General features: G+C 37.5%; 2 protein-coding genes and 1 pseudogene across 2 annotated transcripts; all 3 read right to left on the reverse strand.

Annotated features, from left to right (window-relative positions):
* Window positions 1–1,210: 1,210 nt before the first annotated feature.
* Window positions 1,211–2,326, reverse strand: LOC126802301 (ethylene-responsive transcription factor ERF039-like). Its single transcript, XM_050529910.1, has one exon. The coding sequence runs from the start codon at window positions 2,260–2,262 to the stop codon at window positions 1,423–1,425; it is 840 nt and encodes a 279-aa protein (XP_050385867.1). The 5' UTR covers window positions 2,263–2,326; the 3' UTR covers window positions 1,211–1,422.
* Window positions 2,327–8,098: 5,772 nt separating this feature from the next.
* LOC126803559 (lysine-specific demethylase JMJ29-like) lies at window positions 8,099–17,767 on the reverse strand (annotated as a pseudogene).
* LOC126803557 (uncharacterized) lies at window positions 9,076–10,337 on the reverse strand. The gene is made up of 3 exons (XM_050531343.1): window positions 10,283–10,337; window positions 9,512–9,834; window positions 9,076–9,462 (listed from the first exon to the last, which is right to left on the reverse strand). Exons 1-3 carry the CDS (start codon window positions 10,335–10,337, stop codon window positions 9,076–9,078), a joined length of 765 nt encoding a protein of 254 aa, XP_050387300.1.
* Window positions 17,768–22,983: the final 5,216 nt, after the last annotated feature.

Genomic DNA, 22,983 nt, shown 5'->3' on the forward strand with positions numbered 1-22,983 from the left:
TTGTAATCAACCAGTATATGTGTTGTTCTTGTTGTCCCATCAATATTATCTAACAGATCTTTTTGTTATTTGTTTGTGTTGCAGGGGTGAGGCTAATGTCGATTGGATTTGGAGTGCAGCAGCTGCTTTTTTGCTTTTATGTCATTTAGATTCAGACTTCGAAACGTAAACGCCATCACTCCTGAACGCCATTAAGAGTTGTCATAGAAAAAAAAAAAATTTCGTTTAGTTCCTAAGTTGCTGACTTGGTCACTTATGAGCCCTAAGATATCTAGAGGTGGGCAACAAGTTTGAGCTGATTCAGAGTTTAGATTTGGTTTAAGCAAATCTTAATATCCGTTGGGATTTTTAAGAGCTGCATTACATGGTTATCAGATTTTTTTATCAGATTAAGACATAAACCAATGGGGAAGCAATGGGACTTATTAAATTTGAGAGATTAAGACATTTCATGAAAAATAAAGCAAGTTGCTGATTAATATGTGTATGATTACTTCTATGGCGGTGAGTCTCAACAAAACATAAACCCCTCTTTGTCCCTCTCACTCTCTTTCACTTTCAACTCTAGCTGAGTTGACTCACTTCGTTGTGTTGTTGTAGAGTGATCGCGAAGCCGAGAAACAGAGCTACAATCCAAGGTTGGATATTGGTCTCATTCGCTTGTTGTTTCAGAATTTGATTCATTTTTGGCTAGATGCTCATGTATTTTGTTTGTTATTGTTTTGTAGAGAGTTTGATTTTATGTTTGGTGGATCATAAAATGAATTGGCTTATTCGCTTCTTCCTTTTCTGACCCTTTGTTCATAACACCAGCAATCAACAACTCAGATCTAATGGCCATCCAGTTGAGGGCTTCTTCCTCATTCTCTTCTCTTCCTACTTCCACCCGCTCGTCTTCAAGCCGCAAAGCCGCAGAGGAAGTCCCGCACTCCTGCCCCGCCGGGGAGCACTCTCTGGTGTCGCTTCAATCAAGACAACGGCCGGAACCCAACTAAACCGACGATGGCCGGAGCACTATGGTGTCTTTGAATGAATCCAAACCGACCTGGGGAGCTGTCGGGTCAAAAATTGAAGTCGCTCCGGCGGTCGCCTTTCCATCGCCTCGCCTGGGTTTGAAGCTGCGGGGCTTTTCTCCGTCGCTCCGCCCGAAGGCGCGCACCGGCGACGCCTCGGCGTCGCATCTGAAAACCTTGGTATTTATTAGTAATACCTAGCTAGTCTTCATTATTTTTTTTGGTATAGTTTTGCAGCATAGAGTCCAAACTGGACCAACACTCCAAAAGTATGAAATGTACAGCTGCCAATGCTTCTGAATTAGTCTGGAGTTTCCAAATGTGATTAAATATTGAAGCTTCATTATTTTTGTTTAGATAGAAAAGAAAAAAAAAATTACAACTCACTGTACTAAAACTAGCCATCTGATTAATATTCCCACAAGAATGGCTCTTCTAGTCTGAATCCAGTATCTGCTGCACACAGATGCCATGATGATGATGAAGATGATGAAGAAGAAAAGCAAAACTGATCACTCCCATTTTTGCCATCCATGAAAAGATCTGGAAGGTCAAACAGTTTGTCATCATAATCAACTGAAGAGGAAGATGAAGAACAAGGTGTACTATTACTAGTACTATTGACAGTATTAGTAGTAGTACTAGTTGTCTGTTCAACTTTGCCGGGCTGTGTTGCTACCTCTTCTTCTTCTTCTTCTTCCATTACAGCTCCACATTTCTTCACATCCTCAAAAGCAGAAGCAGCTTTTGCAGCAGCAGCTTGAATGTCCTTGGGAGAAGCAGAGGCCGGTCGTGGAAGCGTTTGAGCCAGTTCAGGGAAATTGAGATAAGCAGAAGCACCTTTGATAGCTCGAGCAGCCACATCGTGTGCTCGAGCTGCCATTTCAGATGTAGGGTATGTCCCTAACCAAATTCTTGATTTCTTCCTCGGCTGACGGATTTCAGACACCCATTTTCCCCAAGAACGCATTCGTACTCCTCGAAAAGTCGGGCGCTTGCCGCCTTCGCCATGATCAGTGCTGCTGCTCCTCTTCCTCTTCTTGTTGTTAGTCTCATTACTCCCATTGTTTGGCTCCTCTTGATGCTCTGTTGAGCTTGAGAGCTTCTCTGAATTGTGATCACTCTCTGTACTTTTATCAATCAAAGAATCATGGGTTGTTATTGTTGTTACTATAGAGGAGGAGGAGGAGGAGGAAGAGTTATGGAGGTTTCCATGAGCATCACTCTCTATGTTGATTTTGTTAACCATAATTGGACTAGTGTTGAGAGCTAAAGAAGAAATAACAATGAGACTCTGAGAGTGGTGGTAAGGACTCCAAGGAGGGTGTTGTTGGGGTTTTTATGACTCTTTAGAAAATCAAAATTGAAAAGAAAAAGAAGAAAGAAATTTAAAGAAGTTTCATGGGACCCCAAATTGCATTTACATATACTAACAGAGTCTACAGTCCATCAGCTAATTTGTTCCCCATGTGAAACCATCTTTTTTTTTTTACTCCTAATTTGATATTTTCCTTTGCTTTTCTTTAATTTGTTTTTCCCCATTTGCTTTCTTTGTTTCTGGGCAAAAGCTTTACCATATGCTACAAGCAATCTCTCTATCTTTCTCTATCTCTCTTTTTTCCTTTCATGTTGATGATACATATATATATATATATATTTGTTGCTTCTGGTGACAAAAACTCATTTTTGCATTTTTCATGTGTTCATATTTTAGGGTTTCACAGTGTATGGTAGGCCATTTGATTTGCCATACTACAATGAATTTTCTTGTAAACTTTTACGTGCATGGTCCTCCTCAATGATACTCACCACAGATTTTCTGATCCACCAGATTTGAAAGGAAACCACCTACGATATTCACGTTTATTTTATATATGTTGTGGATTGTTTCCAGGGTATGATCAATTCCCAACGAAAATAAAAACTATATTGAAATTTGACTATTGTCATCTTGTTCATGTGCCCCCTTCAAGTTGACCCAACTTTTTCAGTGAAAGGAAATATCGACCATGACACAAGTATATCTGTATATGTGCTCGAAATCTTTTCACCGACTTCTGTAATATGCATAGCAGCTCATGTAGTCATGTTATTACTGATTACTTAATTTATATTCGTACGTGAGCCCGAGTCTTGAGCCGATGGATTGTATATTGTATTCAATCTGATATGAATATGTCACCCACTAATTTTGGATGATATACTTCCCATAGTGTATTTGTTTTTCAAATCATAATTCGATGGTGAAGTTGATATTTCCAACTCTGATTGGATTTTACATTGTCAAAAAAAAAAAACTCTGATTGGATTTTAATTTAGTTATAATAAAAAGAATTGGCGAGTAGTTCTTATGTCACACCGTCTGAATAATGCATATATATATGTGTGCTAGGTGAATCACACTTCTGTAGATTAAACTGCCCTAAACACCTAAAGTTTTGGACTAAAAAGACATAAACTTAGGGCTAATTCTACTTTATAGCTTTACTCATCCAAATACGCCTTGGCTTTGCGCAAAACATTTCTTATTTAGAAGTCAAAATTTCATTGTGTTCTTTAGCTTGTTCTTTGTACTATGGGATATATTGTTTTCCTTTATAAGGAGTATGTACAGCAGATGTTGGTCAATAAGTTGCTTAAGGCCGAAATGGTACCTACAAAATTACTTCCGAAAGCTATTGATTTGAGATTTACTCGAAATAACCATTTATCCCGAGCTAGCTATATGAAATACACCAATAATTATTTGGGCTATTATGTAATGTTCGTGACATATTCATTTCGTTGGGTAGGTTTCAATATTGTAGACCAATAGTGTCTCTTGATAGATCGACTAATTTAATCGTCACAAGTACACTGTACACCACATGACCACATAACAGTAAGTCAGTAACAATAGACAAGTCGGTACTAATTTTAAGATTTCAATTTGCTCCCTTAATTTTAAGCGTGCAACCGAAGCTAGTTACTATATATAGCTATGGAGCTCTGCCAGTTACAAATTTTGTTTTTAAATTTGAACTTATTATTCTAGTGTACTCTATGTACTGCATTGACTAGAACTGTAGTGTATAATTGGTCAATGTATTCCTTTCCAAAAAAAACTAAACATTTACACATTACCAATTGAAAATTAGAAACATGCTTCGACTGATGGAATCTTTGATAGAAGACAATTTTAAGTATGATGAAGTGTCATAGATTATCATCAACAAGCAGCTAGACATTGAAAGATCTGATATTCTCATGTGGGTTTTGGTTTTAGGGATGAAGACAGTGGCTGCAACCATATGTTAAACACATGTACACATCACTATATTCAACATTAAGTTACTACCACCTCATTACATTTGGCTATAAGAAATTCTACTAATCAGTAATCACTGTCTTGATATAATTAACCATTTTGTATTCGCTTTCAACATATCTGCTAATCACCATTTGTCGAACTATCAAGGATGTTCTGAGGTATATAGCTGTCGACAATGACTTTAAATTAGTGTGTAGGTTACTATTAACACACCGTGGAGCACATGCCTTGTTGGACCGATGGCCGATTTTATAACATTGAACCAACATCCTCTGCAAGAAAAAGTTCTTAATAAACTTGTTAAGTTGTTATTACCCAATTGTGTCTCTTGTTACTACTAGATCTAAAAGTCTATCCGCTTGGGCAGATATATATAAGTTATCAGTTATCACGGATACGTGCCACGAGCTTATAGAATGATTAGACCATCTTAGTTGTCGGACAGCAGTGTGGAGATGCATACCGAAAAAACAACCCTAATTTGTCAATATTGCCGACTGCCGATATTCTACCCATGTTGATAGTAGAATGCTCTACTCTCATAATCTTCGATTCCATCGCTGCCTTAAATTTTGATTTTCACGGTTTAAGTTTTTTTTTGTTGACAATGTCACGGTTTAAGTTGTATAACGAGGTTCCCTATGTAATTTTGTTTTTATCATTTCGTTGCACTGGTGTTTTCTTCATCGAAAACCCTAGTGTATTATTATAGGAAAGAAAGGACCTAATGGAGACTCACCAGCTAGCAACCTGCGACTTATAACCTCATCAATCTATGTACGTACTAGATGTATAGGAGCATGTAGTCTTTCTGTTGATCGATTAATGTATCAGATTGGGAGAAGAACGTATTATAGCAATGTTATAGCGATATCTCAAAGTGTGATCGATTTACGTGATTTATATCTCTTTAGATACTAGCTATTAGCTAAGTTGGGGATCGTAAAGAAATTTGCTTATCACAACAAACCCTAATCCATTTTCCTTTTGTCTTCCCCAAATGAAACAGATAAGAAGCAGAGCAAAATGTCAAAAGAGTATATTAGTTGGGTTGTAATCTTCGATCATCATCTGTATTTTCTGTTGTGTACGTACTGTATTGAACATCTGTACCGGCATGGACAAAAATGAAAAATCTAACAGGAAGTACGTCTTCTGCTCTATTTTCTTTCCTTCATATTTATAGGTGTGGGACTGTTGAGACATTTGATCAAAATTGACAGGAGAGTCATGATGTGTGTTTACTTGAAGATTTTCATTCAAGTTTTCCACCTACACATGTACAAATAAAACTACTACGTACAACCAATAAAACTTGACCAACTTATGACTCCATTGACATGTAGTGGAACCAAAATTGACCTCCTACATCTTGAGGAACAAGTTTGTCCTCAATTCAATAATGCATTTAGCTAGCAACGTTTCTTATATGAGATATTTATGACTACGCGTCAGCTCGATCTGAACCACAATTTTGAGAAAGCTAACTAGGGAAAGAGACTCATCGATCATTTGAATATCAGTGTAATGGAAACGAGAAGCTTCGTAGTTTGCATCTAGTTTAAGGGACAATTAGACTTATTCATTTACTTTGGTCCCCGGTTGGAAGGAAACGTTGGAGACGATCCCAACAACAACAACAAAGAATAGTAATTAAGAAAAATTCATATCATTAGAGCTACTGGTTAATTATTAACACATTGCACGTTGTTCATTAGAAATTGAAACTCAGTCCTATATACAAATAAACAAGCATATCACTATACTAAATAATGACGACTACAAAACTGATTCCTACAAAAACAGAAATTATAGACGACTACAAAACTGAAAATTAAGGGCCCCAAATATATGTTTCTGATATGAACTTGACGAGTGAACAAATTATGAACTATCGTACGAGAGATATATTACGACAATCAATTATGAAGTATTGCACCAAACATCTTTTACATATTCAGGGGTACCCTGTACTCCAGTGACTTCATCATGACGAATTTTGTACGTACTGAAGAATTTTATGGAACAAAAGTTTGGCATCAATATGTTCAAGAGTTTTTTTTTTTGACATGATGTTCAAGAGTTACAATAGAACAATCATCAAGCATATGTAATGCATTATATACTCTTTTAAAGGCTATGGAGAAATAAGAAAAATAATTGTTGTCACAGCCAGAACAGGACTTGTCACAATAATTGATAAATGTTCATCTCCAAAGGGCACGACTATACCACTCAAATATAGTACCTGGACCGCAGTTTTTGTCCTACATAACAGTGAACCCCTCCAGGTTTCCATTTCTTTGCTTCAGTCCGGAAATGTATCATACCCCAGAAAGTGACCACATCTCAGCTCTTGTTATGAAGAAGAAAGCTAGGGACACTTCTAACACAGCCAAAGGTTTACTCATTGTCCCAACCACTCAAAGCCGAGAGCGTGAGAGTGAGAGTGAAAGAGACTAAGCCAATTATATAGGGCACTGATCGTCGACAATAATGCATGAAAGTCTAGGTGAATACCACAAGAATTGGCCTACGTATGAGTTTCAATGGGGAATTGGTGGTTCTGGTATGAAGTGGATAGTTCGATTTCTTCATTTGCTTTTGCCTTGTTTCAGAAGTATCTTGCTCAATTTGACAATAACATATTGTATTGGGAAAGGACTTAGAAGCTTGGTAAAGTAATAGGAGGATGAGTGTCATGGATTTTAACATCTTTTCTTGGCCTTGCCTTTTGTAGTGTATGGAATAACAAATCGGTTGTGTTAAGGAAGTCATGAATATTATTGCAAGGTCTAAAGAATTCAATTACTTATTTTCCTAAGGGCCATCTGGATAAAATGATTTGAGCTAGATAGAGACTTCTATATTTATGAATTTTCATGATTGATCTTTTTATGCAACATTTTATTATAACAAATCAAATTTCCACTTACTTTTGATGAATTGATGATTTCAGCAATTAGAAATTATTGTCCGAATAATACACACTGGTCTTCATTGACAGTTTGAATGATGCGATGCATGACAGCATGAGTATATTAATCATATTTTGTTACTGTTTGAGAAAAAAATGAAGAAGAAAGTGAAGTTATGCCTGTAAAATATGGCAAGTTCTGGTAAAGGCCTGTTCTCTGAGAGCCAAAATTTAAATTGATTACGTGTCAATGAATGATTGGTGTATTTTGAAAAGGAAGGAGACGAAGGTAACTACCCGATGTTAGGCTGAAAAACAATAGTTGGGTTAGTTTTCAAATTAACGCCCGGCGCTTGGAGAGCAGGCCTTTAATAGACGTTGCCGTAAAATATATAGAAATTACTGTATATCTATGCTGGGATTAAGAAATTTTATCTGTGGATAATCCCATCCCATGTTTCAACCAGTTGCCTTCTCGTAAATGGAGAATACAATCATAGAGCTAAAGTGAGTTGACTACAGTAAAGCCTTCAAGAGTATCACGCCCTAACAGCATCAAACATCGAAGTAAAAAGCCATGTTACATTGTATATTACACGCCCAACTATTAAGTGCTTCCTTCGGGATTCTGTTGTGGAGCTTGTTACATTCTCTATGAACATGTTTCCATTTGATCGACCAAAATACTGAAGTTTGTAGTTGGGTATATTACAGCATTACCTTCAACCCTCAGATCAAAAAAGGATAAAGGAGTCAGATCTTTTCTTAAGAACTGGACATAGAAGATCGTAATCACGTTTTTTCTCGATTAAAAGTACCATAAAATCAAAGCAGGGATAAAAATTGGGTGGCAAACTTTAATGTTATTTACAGCACACAATGAGAATCCGATTTCGGAATCTAAACCATGATCATCATAAGACAATAAAGCTGATGTGCAACCAAAACTGAAGCAGGCATACAATGAGGATCCAAGATGAAAAACAAAGAGCCTAAAGACCTTCAGCTGATCGGCTTTTTAGCAGTCGAATATTGTGAAAATTATGGTGGAATGGGAGGCTTGCTTGCTTGCTTCAGCTACATGACCAAGATGCGAGGACAAAATAAAGAACTCTGAACATAACAACTGAAATTCAGAATTCCTTTATCTATCTCTTCTATCCTATGTTCCAGATGCGTAAAGCGCTCCACAAGGTCATCCAGACGTTGCACCACTATCCCAACATCAAGAGTAGGTTGTACAGGTTCTGAAGATTGTTTAGGCTGCTCAACAACTTGGACCAATTCCACTCCTCCCCTTCCTTCTTGCTGTTGTCTTTCACATTCCTCCTCTCTACATGCACGCACAATGCTGTCTCTTTCTAATTTGGGTAATAAACGACATGGGGATTGTAATACCTGCATGCCAACAGTTTTAACATTGTTATCCCATCCTCCGTGGTCTCCTACAGTTTCTACCTCTCCCCGTACATGTCCAATGCTGCATTGTTCAACAGCGGGCTGTAAAGGTTGCTCCCCAATAAAAACATTGTCCTCTTTTTCGCTTCCTTCTTGTGGTTGTTCTCCAACTTTGTCCCCTCTCCATGCATGGCCAATGCTAGTTCGTTCAACGATGGGGTGTTTAGAACATGAGGATTCTGATAAGTGCATGTAAAAAACTTGGGCATCACCATCCCATCCTTCTTGGTGTCCTCCATCATCTACATCTCTCCATACATCTCTGATGCTATGTTTTTCAACAGGAAGCTGCCAAGGCTTCTCATAATCATGGACATTTCTTCTTCTTGGCTTCCTTTTTGCAGTTGTCCTCCAATTTTTTCTTCTTTTCATTCATGTCAAATGCTATTTTGTTCAACCATGGGTTGTGCAGAACATGACTGCATGTCAACAACTTGGACATCATCATCATCCAATCCTTCTTTGTGTTGTGCATCTTCTACTTCTATGCATACATGTCCAGTACTGTACTCTTCAACAGGAGTCCCAGCAGGCCGCTCCTCAATAGCTTCAACCTCCTCCTCTTCTTTCCTTTCTTCAAGGGTTGTCTGTACAGGAAGTGAGGATTCTGATTGCTGTACATCAACAATTTGGAGCTCTTCCTCATTATCCTTTTCTTCATGGTCTCCTTTAGATTGATCTTCTCTTCGATCATGCCCAATGTTACAACTTTTAAAAGTTGGCTCTGAGGGATTCTCATAAACATCTTGGACCTGTTTCTTCTCCTACCACAGATTGTGAAGGATGTGAGGATTCTGAAGCAATAACAGAGACCTCTGTCTCATAATACCATTCTAGTTGTTGTCCTCCAGCTTCTTCCCAAGCAGGTCCAAAATCACATTGTTCCGGTGTGGACAGAGAAGGCTTCTCCTCCAAATTTTGCACTTCCTCCTTTTCACGAAATCCTTTCTCTCTTCCATCTTCTTTCCCTCTCCGTTCTTGTGAATGCTGCTTAAGAAAACATTCTACTTCCTCCTCTTCACCCCTTCCTTCTCTTCCAGTCTCTCCCTTTCTCCATCCATGTCGTATACTACATCGTTCAACAGGTGGTTCAAGCTGCCTGTTAACATTTTGGACCTCCTCTTCACCTCTCCTTTCTTTTAATCTTTATCCAGCTTTATCTCTATGTGCATGTTCGATACAACTGGACCTTAAACACACAATTAGAAAGGAAAATGGAATGAAACAAGACCGAACCAAGCCTATGTTGAGATTTTTCTTCCTTGGATAAAGAAACAGTGTCAGTGAAGATTTATACCAAACCAGTAAACCCCATGTCCAGATTCTTTTTCATCAAATATTAAAACTAGACAAAACTGTATATTTCCCCATCACAAGAGGCTGCTCACATCGGCACGTAGAAGGAGTTATAGGAAGTAATTTATATAATTATAACAAGAAAACAACACGTTTAGCTAAATCAACATGGCACTGCTTTCAGTCTAGCATTTTGCTAAATAATTTGACGGTGTTCTGATTTATGATCTCATAGAGCTTTTTTACACTATAAAACAGATCATACATATTTCCAAATACTTGACTAACCTTGCACATTCTGAACCAAAATCTTCACAGCATTAGTGATAGCATGAACAGTCATTTTCTTTACCTGTTTCAGAAAGAGATATTTATATGCCTCCTTACAATAAAACCATTTCATATAAAAAAAATTATAACTTAAGAGGAGCTTCTATACACATAATTATCACTCACTACTAAAATTAAAGCTACTGATACAGAGTTCCGACTGACCAACTATATGTCTATAAGAGCTTCAACCCAACAAATTGTGATCATGTGTAAGCACCTATGAGGAATTAGACAAGATAATTACCTGCAATTTATCCCATTTAGCACTATGATTTTGTGGAAGAGTACGGAGTTCATCTGTCAAACGAAAGCACTCACCAGCATTTTCAGGTGACACAAAATCTACAGAAACTCTAATGCACGACTGGGGATTATGAAAAGGATTGGCTAAGATTTATGAACATATGATATATGGAAATGAAGCAATAATACACACCAAATTCATAGTTCAGAACCAAATTATTATTTCTATTTACACTGACCATCATTCCAGCAACCCCACTTTGAATCTGAGATGATGTGTTTACTGTATCCTCATAATTAAAAGTGATATAAAATTATGGAATATAGATTTACATAAGCCCCATGAGGGAGAGCCTACAAGAAAAAACCCCACAGAAAATCCTAAAGATACTACAATTTTCTTATTTCTTTTTAATTTTATATGGAGGACAAAGCTAACCTATAACAACATAGACTATGAGAAATAATTCATCCAGAAAGCTAAGTCATTAATTAACTGTAGAAATAAGGGTTGGAGAGAACTGTTTACCATATTCTTCATATGTCTTAACTACGAGGTATATATTGTAACTTTTTCTGGTTATTAGGAATAATAAAAGCAATTAGCCAATTACTCATCCCAGTAAGTACATAGAATCACGCCTCATTATATACTCCCCATCGCTTAAAATTTGTGCATACCAACTTGTCAAGTGTGGACCCTTACAAAAATATCGAAACTTTTCTCGACAGACATTAACTAACTGGTCATTACTTGGCACAGAGAAAAAGACAACAAGTTCAGTCACCAGTTCTTCTTTGAATAAGTGCCTATCCATCTTAAGATGGTTTGTACTTGTATAGTTGTATTGAATTGTCGTATGTGCTAAACTAACAGTTTCCTTATTGTCAGTTTGTCACAGATGAGTATCACTCTCTCAACTACTATAACAACCTGAAAAACAGCATGTGCTACTATTCTGGCTCAGCAATTAACCTATATCAACATTTTATATTTTTCCCTTGCAACGCAAAGCACTAGGTTTCCTCCAACAAAAGTACTAGAAGGAGACTTCTGGGTAGTAATGGAACAACCATTCCATGTATGCACCCTTCAACATCAAAACTATCACGTCTTTCCACACTTTAAAGTGTGTCAGATAAGTTATGCAAGTAAACACATGCTACCTCCATTATATACAAAATGTTACATAGGTCTATAGATATCCACATGATGTCTTTGAGATCCTAATGAAATAATATGGTTGACCAAGATCCTTTATCTCAAACCCGGTTAAATAACTCCTTTATCTCCTCTTCATCACTACTGTAACTACCATCTAATCATAGTTGACAGTTCTAGTTGGTCTGATCAGAATTTAACATGGCCCAAACTTGCTCATAGACTAGACCAACTAGACCTGTTAATCAGAATCAAAGGGATGTTGCAACTTGCATAGTTGCCAAAATATAAGGCGGTAGCAAACCCTCATGGACGATGGTATACCTTTTGTCTCAGGTCACCCTGAAAAAAAATAGTTGTATTTTCCCAATCTAAATTTGCTGCTAAGGACAAGGGAGCAAGTTTTAGCCATAAGTGGAAATTCTCCTAAACCCTATAAGTCTATGCAAACTATATATATACCAGCTGAGCTGTGGAGCTCTCAACAGAGTTACATAGCTTTGTAAACATCTACTGCACCCAATAGTTTTTTCCACTCACAGAATCCATAATCTTTCAAGTAAAGTTTTTCTCAATTGCGTCCATCCTTTTGATCGAAGAATTCCAGCACTCTCCATCTTACTTTAGATAGATACAGAGGATATCTGTACTTCAGAGGACACATGACTCTAACAGTATGTTTTCTTACCCAAAACAAACTGGCAATAGGATCCTCAGTATCAAATTTAGGAAAGCCAAAGAAATCAGTGTTTACACTCACTCTCATATGTGAAAAGAAAAATGAGATACGTCAGTTGCATTATTTTTCAGCATAGGTTTATTCTCAAGCACATTACCACGAGAAATTGTTTCGAACCAGAGGCTGATTAATTGGTTTAGAACTAAGAGTTAAATAATTAAAGCTTTGCAGCCACAGCTAGAAACAATACAGACATATGGGTATGGAAAGTTTCCTTAAAATGGGTACACGAGTAGTAGGTAGTTAAGCAAATGTTACCTTCAAGTTTCTAACTTGGTGTGGACAGATAGCAGGAATAAAGACAGCATCTCCAAGTTTCTGAACAAAAGTCCATGGTTCAATCCCTAGTTGATAGAATGACTACACAAGACGTTAAATTATGATGGATTAATAACTCTAGTCTAACTGCATTAAGTATATGATGAACAAACCATATTCTAGCTTGAGCTTTCTTTTGTGCTCCACAGTCAAATAACAGGTCTCATCATGTATGGGATGAGTAGCCTACAAAACAAACACAATACCGAAGAATAAAAGACATGTTAATTTGGGAATATCTTTCCTCTTAGGAACACTGAGGCACATTGAATATGCAAGAAGAAGAAAAGGAAGAAAACATTGATGCCAGTATTACTGTATACCATAAAGAGTGCTGCAAAGTTACTAAGTTGGTCATTATTCCAAACAACATTAACTCTCAAAATAATGCTTATAGAAGTAAGCCACTGAATAATCTGCTCCTTGTTCAAGCATAGATATAAGTCATTACCTGCTGTATTTGACAACAATATTTATGCCTAAATTCTTTGAAATGCTTCTGGAGATACTCCTGCAACTTAGGAACATCTTGCTCCTAAAAATATCCCATAACGCACCACCCTCAGATACAAATTCATCTGAAAGGTTTATAACATCTAAATGAGAAACATCAGTATCACCGTCAGGGTGAACAATCAGTTGATGGACAGCTACAATCCTATTTTGATGTTCAACCTCAGTACAAAGTTTTTTATCTTTAGCCCTTCCACAAAATTCACCATCAGCTTTGTTACTACCAGCAGTGTTATCAGAAGTCTCACAGATTTCTAAGTTCTCCCTTTGGTCTTGTCCAGCATGCTGTTTTTTCAACCTCTCTATGATGTCAAGTTGTCCAGAAGTAAGTGTCACTTCAGCAGTATGTGTCAAAACATTCACCTGATACAATGGCAGTCAGTATCCCAAAGGAATGATAAAAACATTCTTCTCCAACCTCGCCCCTCAAAAAAATAGGAAAATTATCAAAAAGATATGCAAACAGAGAAACGTACCACATCATGAATATCACAATGAAGCTTAGTTACTGAATCTCCACGTCCAAGCTCCTGGGACATACCATACGCAATATCCATGGTAGGCCCCATGTCTGGCTTTGAACACACTATAGGCCTGGCACATCAAGGTTTAAGAAGACAGTGTGAGGATGGGTATATTCCTTAAATGGCAAGCAACAAATAAACTCCGCACAATGACGAGGTAGGAGCTTCTCCAAAAAATCATCCTGGGACTGATCATTGAATTTTAGAATCTTTGGCCACATGTACTTATCATACAGGCTCTCCGAATATCCAGTGAAGAAATTCTTGAAGCTGATATCATGCTGCAGTTCATATAAGTTCATTTTACACACTGAATAAAACAATTAAGAACAGTTTTAATTTAGGCTTAAGATAGAGTGGTCACTGTATTAGGATGACACAAGATGAAGAAACATGAATTACAATGACTAAAATAATTTTAGTGCATAAAAGCAACGAAGTTAACCAATATTGTTGAATTATTGAGTATTTTAAGACCAGTACTCGCGGACAAAAGATAGAACTTATAAATAAACATAAAAATGTGTTACGATGGATCAGAAAGAAAAAAGGCAGCAGTTGTAAATTGTAACTACCCATTTATCATTGATCTAAAGATTGAAGGGAGTTCGGTATTTCTGAAAGTACTACTTAATTATCTTACATGAAGAACTCTTACTTTGATATCCTAGTACGAGATGCAGTAGCATGCTCAGTACTCATAACTTCATAAGCATAAATTTCATTTTTCTGAAATGAACTTGATCCATAGGTTTATGATTCCAGCATGACTCCATCAATATTGTTTTGGTCTTCCTCTTTCCCAAAGGATTCACAAACTGACAAAACCAATTTGATTCCTTGTTTGTATAAACGTACATGGAATTCAAAAGTCATGAGCAAATAAAATACATTACACTAGATTATAACTTAATTTACTGGCTAGTTTCGATCATCCCAAGTTGCAAACTATGCAGAAAGAAATAGCTATAACTATCATAATATCCAGCTGAACAGAAGAAAACACCTGTACACACTATTTTCTTAAGAGTTGAAAAGACATCATAATGATTAATGACAGATAGAAGAGATTGAAACAAAACTACAAAAGACTGAGCACATAAAAGTCAGAACAACTGACCTCACATCAAGCCAAGCAATTAATGACCTTTGCCTCGACATGTCCAGTATGAGTACTATGCCTCTTCTGACGAAAAGAGCGCCTCATGACTGATGGTTCCCAGCTTAAACCTGTTCCAGTTTCAAGAAAATTGCTCACGATGATAGGCTCACCCCTAATCCAATGACATTGAAAATGATTAAATTCCTCGTGCTGGATATCTCCAGCCATTGGACAGTACATATAGTTTTGATCAGAACCCTGTCGTGAAGCTGCTTTTCTTAACCTACTGCTGCTTGAGTCAATTACACCGGCAGAAGTAAAACATAAACACTTCTTTACCGAAGCTCCAGCCACATGCATAAGACCGTAAGTTTCAGCAATTTCTTTTGCTTTCTTTACCAATTCCATTATATGATGTTGAGAGAACATGCATCTCAGTTCTAGTTTACTATGAACACAACCATTTATTTGCTTCTTTTTGTTTTTCCTTCTTTTTGGTCTGACATTTATGTGCTCTATTGGGCAAAAAATGCTTCCATCTGACTTTTCTTTCCTCTGAAATGTTGACCTTACAGGATACTTCAGCTTACTCGAAGTTCCTGAAGGCAGCTTTATAGCTTTTCCACCATGCATATAACTCTCACCTCGATTAATATACTCCACCATTACTCTCTCCTCATCTGCCTTCAGGTGTCCCTCTCCAATCTCCTGACAACAGATCAGGCAGAGATCATATGAGCATACAGGACAACTTCTGTGAAAATCAACAATAGAAGTATGGCAGTTGTTGCTGAAAATGAAACAGAACAGTTGATGAAATACATGATTGTCATGGAACAAAAGTAAAATGGAACACATGTCCTCAAAAGGTCCTACCAATAAACACTCTCATCTGATGGGCAATCTGACCTTTGTACCTTAAGCTCCAAAAGAGATAGCCCTGTCGCAGTGGACATCAAATCAAAAGTTAAAGCAATGTAATAGAACTCCACTGAAATAGTTCTTAGATTGCAAGATCATAAACTCATAATTTCATTGAACATGTCTTTGTAAACTCAGATTTCAGATATTGCACATGTCTCTGTAAACTCAGGATTTCAGATATTGAACATGTCTTTGTGAACTCAGCAATGTTTCTATTCTTGATCTGTACAAGCAATGGAAAGGAGCTCCAAAAGAGAATCAACAATAAATCACCAGTAGATCTCTGACTGGCACTAGTTACATAGTATTCATGATGAAATACACTAAAAATTGAATCTTAATCTAAAATGCTACTGAAAATATAATTACTGTCAACTGTAGGAGATCCAAAAAAAAATCAATAATAAAATCACTAATAGATCTCTGACTGGCACTAAAAACATATATTTTATGGTAAAATATACTAAAATTGAACTTGATCCAAATTACTAGTCAAACAATACTTTAAATTACTGCAACCTATAGGTTAAAATAATTCTTCACTGAAATTCTTTACATAAAAGGTGAATATACCTTGTATTCTAGCCTCTATCTTCATCTCAACCACTTGTTCATCATTAAGTCTTGTCAACAATGGAAGCAATTGTTGTAGCATAAACTTTGAATACTCAACTTCTTCACCTTTGCTAATATGCAAACGCATACGCTCTGTCAATATCTACAGTAGAAACCATAAAACTTAATAAACTTCACTTGGATACAGAACATAAGAAATGAACAAATAAAGATCCAGGAAATAGCACACAGAAAAAGAAACTGACTTTGATACGTGCATCTAAATGTAGGCATGCTTCCAGTTGCAATTTCCAAGGCATACAGGACAAGCCGTAGTAATCACATCCTCTGACATCTGAGGATACCTACATGTACAATACAAAGCTTGATAGTAAGCAATAATGAAACCTATTTAAAGGAAAAATTCCAGTATCAATTCAGCAGATTGGAGTTCTATAACTACACATCAAATAAAATCCAGTACTAGCTTACCCAGTTTCCATGGGTTACACGTTTGATTTAAAAACCTTAACAAAAAAAAAAAACATTGTGCAGTTCCGTGAGCAGAACAAATAGTTTCATGGTTCTACGAATATTCAAATATGTTGCTTTGATTTAACACTTGGTGAATTGCAAATTATCCACAATCTATATATAAAACCATCACAAAGATCATTACACTAGCTCATTTGATCCTACTGAGACAACTTCACCACAATAGTAAAGCAAAAATCAACTCAAATGACCCAATCATTCACAAACCATAAAATCAGACAAACATAACAAGATTGAGCCAACAAATCCGTACTACTTGTGGATGCAAGCTATGCAAAACCGCTTTGTCTTGCACCTACTGCACCGAACAACCTTGCCCTTGTCACTCCTGTGACATTGATGGCACATTGAGGAGTCCACCTGTGGAACCCAAATTCAAAAATCACAAATTTTATAAACCCCAATAAGGAAAAGTAGAAATCTTTTTCATAAACATAGAATTACAAGCTTCTTACCGTTCCAGTCTTCTTGCTTTTCTCTGAAGCCTTATGGGAAAAACCCACATTTTCACTTCCTGTATTTAATCCAATCCCATGATTCCCATCCACAGTCTTCTCCTTCTTCTTCTTCTTCTTCTGGTTTCATTACTTCCATTCTCCAATTTACTAGACCCACAAAATGTCCCACTCCTCAAACAATAGCGTTTCTGTCTCTCACTCTCATTCCTGCAACCCCCAGAATTCTCAGCCACCAAGTCTCGCTTCCTCCTTGTTCCCTTGTTTTGATGACCCAAAGGAGCCTCTTCCCCATTTTCTCTGCTACTGGCTTCTGGGTTGTTCCTCAGGCGCTTGCTACCCTTCCCCATCACAAAGGATTTAAGTGTGATGATAATGACTACTGTTGCATGCAATCTTCAAACCCGTGTTTCTTGTTCTTGGCTTCACTGCCATAGAACCTAGTACTAGTACTAACCAGACCACACTAAACCCCTAGAGTAGTTCTGGTGTTTTCTCCGCTGACTTCACTCCAATTCATATGACGATAAAATTAAGAATTAATTAAAGACAAATTAGACAGAAAATTATATTATACTTCAATGCATACCATATACAAATCTGTTAGGTTCAGGTTCGTTATCAGCTGAATTTTCAGACTAAAAAGTAAAAATTATATGGTGAAGATGCATATACCTGTATGACCAAAAACTTGTTTAAAAACCATTTAGCATCCTATTATGAAGATCAATGCAAGCTTTAAAAGTCTAAAACACTCCGCTAAGAAATAAAATATAGTGTGAATTGTAAAAATGAGTGTGTTGAAATTCACAAAAAAGAATTTAAAAAAACACTTAATTCCTTCACTACCGCAAAAGATTAAAAATGCATGAATCGTTAACATCTAGCGGAAGATTGGCTCCTAGCAAAGGCAGTGTACCCCAAGACAACCAATACAACAGTTAGAAAGGTAACTCGGATAGAAACAAAGAAGTGACCATGACCAAGAGAAATCTGAGCAGGAAAGCTTGATCTTTTTATTATCTTATGTGCTCCATTTTGGAGACTTTTTTTTTTTTTTTGCAATTTGCATCTTATAATCAACCATGTTTACACTATTCTGAGTTCGGTTTGTACCTAAATCTCAACATGGCAAGGCAGGCAAAACTTGGGTTGCGTCATGACCCTATTTCTTTGATTCTTTCAGTTCCGGACCCTCCAATGACATCAAATAACATGTATGGTGACACAAGATGCGCAGGGCTCACAGATAGTAAAATGAATGTGGAGAAGAGAATAGGAACAGATTGGTTGAGGCCGTAGCACGCATTGATTGATTGCTTTGACATGGTAGTGTTCTTTCATAGGCCCGGAGAACCAGTGTTTCGTTATCGTTGCCTCAAGTCAGATAATGTCATGAGAACATGAGTTTTAGTACATGTGGAATCTGTGGATCATGAAGTAACTATTACAGACATTGTGGTAGTGTTTGAGTATTGCGAGGTATTCCAAGAGATACCATGGTTACCTCTTCGAAGAGTTGTAGATTTTCTGTATAGATGTGGTACCTGGTACCGCATCAGTGTCAAAGGCGCCTTATAGAATAGGACAAATGAACTTAAAGAGTTGAAGGTGCAAATAGATGAATTACTGGACCAAGGGTTCATTAGACCTAGCGTCTCACCTTGGGGTGCACTGGTTCTGTTCGTGAAAAAGAAAGATGGTTCTCTGCGGTTATGTGTGGACTACAGGGAACTGAATAAGGTGACCATCAAGAATAGGTATCCCTTGCCTAGGATTGATGACTTTTTCAATCAGCTTAGAGGAGCTACGATGTTCTCTAAGATTGATTTGAGATCCGGTTATCATCAACTCATGGTGAAGGAAGAAGATATATCGAAGACGGCTTTTAGGACCTGGTATGGACACTATGAGTTTGTGGTCATGCCCTTTGGTCTAACAAATGCACCAGCTATCTTTATGAGTTTGATGAACCAAATCTTTAGCCCGTACTTGGATGAGTTTGTTGTAGTGTTTGTGGATGACATTCTGATATACTCCAAGTCTCAAGAAGAGCATGTGGTGCATCTGAGGACAGTGTTGCAGACCTTAAAGGAAGCAAGATTGTACGCCAAACTAGAGAAGTGTGAGTTCTGGAAGGAAGAAGTCAAGTTCCTTGGTCATGTAGTCTCAAAGGATAGAGTATTTGTTGACCCATCAAAAGTAGAGGCAGTGAAGAGTTGGGGTCGTCCAAAGAACCCTACTGAGATTCGTAGTTTCCTTGGTTTGGCAGGTTACTATAGGAGGTTCATTGAAGGGTTTTCTAGTATTGCATCGTCGTTAACTAAGTTGACCAAGAAGGACGTTCAGTTTGTGTGGACGAAAACATGTGAGGAGGCCTTCAACAAACTAAAGACTAGCTTGACTCGGCCCCAGTGTTGACAATTCCCACTAGTGGGGGCGGCTATTTCATTTATAGTGATGCTTCACTTCAAGGCTTGGGTTGTGTGTTGATGCAGCATGAAGGAGTGGTTGCGTATGGCTCTAGACAGTTAAAGGTTTATGAGAAGAACTACCCCACTCACGATCTAGAGCTCGCGACAGTTGTTTTTGCCTTAAAGATTTGGAGGCATTACTTGTATGGTGAGAAATTTCAACTCTTTTATGATCATAAGAGTTTGAAGTATCTGTTCTCACAGAATGAATTGAATATGAGGCAGAGGAGATGGATGAAACTCCTTAAGGATTATGACTTCACCTTGGAGTATCACCCTAGGAAAGCAAATATGGTGGCCGATGCTTTGAGTAGGAAACCAAGGGGTATAGTAGCTTCTCTTATGATTCAGGAATGAATTATACTCGAAACTGCATCGGAATTTGACTTGGTATCATCGGAAAGAAAACCAAAGGTCTTTCTTGGTAGTGTCTCTGTGCAACCTACATTAATCTCAAGGATCATTCAGGGTCAGACACAAGATAAGTTCTCTTATGATTTAGGAATGGATTATGCTCGATTTAGGTAAGGGTTTTTGTATTATGATAGTTGTGATTGAAATTGGATTGAAATTGTGGCGTTTTGGTGGAGAATCGGAGGAGGAGGAAGTGGAGGGAGTATTGCTGCCTTAGGCGGCGCTTGAGGGGTGCAGGAGGAGGCCATAGGCCGTGGAAGGGAAGATGGGAAGGAAAGGAGGGGTTTTGGGCGGCGGTGGGCAAGCCACGCGCGCCGGTTCGAGCGGCGCGTGAGCTCCACGCGCTGCCACTGTGGGGAGGCACGTGAGCGCCACGCGTGGTCGCCGGAGGTGGCGCGTGAACAGTAAATTTTCAAACATTATTTTTTGTAAAAAGTGATTTTTGTACGGTAAATTTAAAAAGTAATTTTACGTACGGTGAATATAAAAATTATTTTACGTACAGTAATTGTAAAAATAATTTCTAAAAGGTAATTCAATAAATTGTATTTACTGGTTAAGTAATACGTAAACAATACGTATTTGAAGAGTAATACGTAAACAATATGTATATGGGAAGTAATACGTTAACATTACGTATATGAACAGTAATACGTGAACAATAATTTCGTACAAACCGGAAAATGTTGAACAATAAAACATTAATATTATTTCGACATTCGACGTTTTACGTAACGTTTCTAATCACTTCTTCATCAATCTAGGTGAGCGATTAATCGAGTGAAAGAATTGTTTTCAGTATTGTGGGAAATACGCTTAGGAAACTAAGGTGAGTAAAATATCACAGTGACAAATCTACCCTTAGCGGAGACTCATAATTACACTTATTTATAATGATTGAACTATGATATGTATATGATATAGTGGGTGGTGTATGTGTATAATTGGTAAAATCGATACATATATATGGGTTGCTATATTATATACTGTCATATTTCTGTTTACAAAATAAGTTCATTTATAGCATTGATATTTATTTATTTGAGAATGTCACTTGATTTTGTACAATAACATGTGATGATTGTTTTGTACGTGGTTTTAACTTGAGTTATGTTAAAACGTTTTTGTTATCTTCGGACGTGTTGGCATATCGGAACCTAGCCTTGGTCGGGCGACAGTTAGAGCTCTAGTCTGTCTGTCGGTGTACTGACATGAGAGGTAACATATGGGTTACCAACTTATGAGTATCCATATTTTTGGGTATTGGGTAGCAAGTGGTTGCCCAATGTCTGGCGGCGTACTGCATGAGAGATAACAGATGAGTACCAGGCGCTCATGAGTACCTGTATTATAAATGTATTTAGGTAAACAGATGGGTTGCCCGATATCTCATGAGTACTTATATTTTCAGATATTATTGGACAACCAGATGGGCCGTCCAATGACTCATGAGTACATTTATAATTAAATTTTTTCATGATTTATCTTTTGTATTTATACACGAGCTATATTGTTGTTTTACTCATACGAGGTACAAAGCTTACCAGGTTTGTGTTTACAATCCCGGTGCACCTATTCGATGGTGTATGGGATAGTTCTGTAGGTGTGGATTAGCAGAATTGACGGACTACTCTGAAGACTTCGAAGTTTATTTATTTATTTTGTGGTGAGGATTGTGAGGATTATACATTTCCATTTGAAATAATTCTTGAATTTTAAATTGGTCTTGTAATAATCCATTTGACTGAGTTGTACTATGAACTCAGTAATGATACGTTGTGACGATAAGATGATTTCGAATTATTGAGATTGTTTTTGAGTTTTCATGGCTTGGATTTTTGAGTTACATACTTGAAAATTCGGGGTTGTGACAGTTGGTATCATAGCGTAGGTTGTGTATTTGGCGATCTATCAATATCATCCAGGAGCGATGGTCCGACTACAGCGGACCTCCATCACATGCTCTTCGGTATTGATATGTCGTTGGGTACGCAAGAGTGTTAGGAGCCACACCTTAAGGTTTGGTCCTCTAGTAAAGTATTGTGACAATACTTCAATGATTCACCTTCTTTCTGAATATCTTTAGTTAATATATGTTGAATCTATTTTATTCGGATTTAAGACTTCGCATGTATTGACTAAGTGTTTAAATGTTTCAAGGTGATGAATTTGGAGAAGGACCGTGCATAAGGCTGAGGAAATGCAAGAGGCCGATGCCGAGTCCGCAATGTGGAGAACCTCTATGAAGAGGTGGCACCACAGGAAGAACAGGTTGACCCTGCGGTAGTCATTAGAGACAATTGTCGCATGCTTAAGCTAATCAAGGACATCAGCAGTCTATCATTCCTCTGACACTGATGGCACATTAAAGACTTTCAACTTACCTAAAATCAGAAATTACTCAATGTTAGTACAGTGAAAACAAGCACACAACACAAACTCACAACAACAAAAAAACCCAATATCAAAAACCACAAAGATCATACCTCTGAGCTCTTCTCCAAGTTGGTACATTTCTTCTTCTCCCTTCCTCTTCCTCACACTTTGGTTTCCCAAAATGCCCCCATCCCAATTTCTGCGAGCTTCCTCCAACGCTTTCTACCTCTCATCATCACAACTCCAAGTACTCGGATTTTGGTTTTTGTGGGGAAGGCTTTGATGGAAAAAAAAAGGTGAAG

Source organism: Argentina anserina, chromosome 7 (genome assembly GCF_933775445.1).
Source record: "Argentina anserina chromosome 7, drPotAnse1.1, whole genome shotgun sequence".
Lineage (NCBI taxonomy): Eukaryota > Viridiplantae > Streptophyta > Magnoliopsida > Rosales > Rosaceae > Argentina > Argentina anserina.

What these genes read in the sequence shown, in the direction of transcription:
- LOC126802301 (XM_050529910.1), bottom strand. Translation starts at nt 2,262, where the DNA reads ATGGTTAACAAAATCAACATAGAGAGTGATGCTCATGGAAACCTCCAT.
- LOC126803557 (XM_050531343.1), bottom strand. Translation starts at nt 10,337, where the DNA reads ATGACTGTTCATGCTATCACTAATGCTGTGAAGATTTTGGTTCAGAAT. An exon ending in TTTGGTTCAGAATGTGCAAG is followed by an intron (nt 9,835 to 10,282) that starts GTTAGTCAAGTA and finishes AAAGATTAAAAG; the next exon opens with AAAGGAGAGGTGAAGAGGAG. An exon ending in AATGGTATTATGAGACAGAG is followed by an intron (nt 9,463 to 9,511) that starts GTCTCTGTTATT and finishes AATCTGTGGTAG; the next exon opens with GAGAAGAAACAGGTCCAAGA.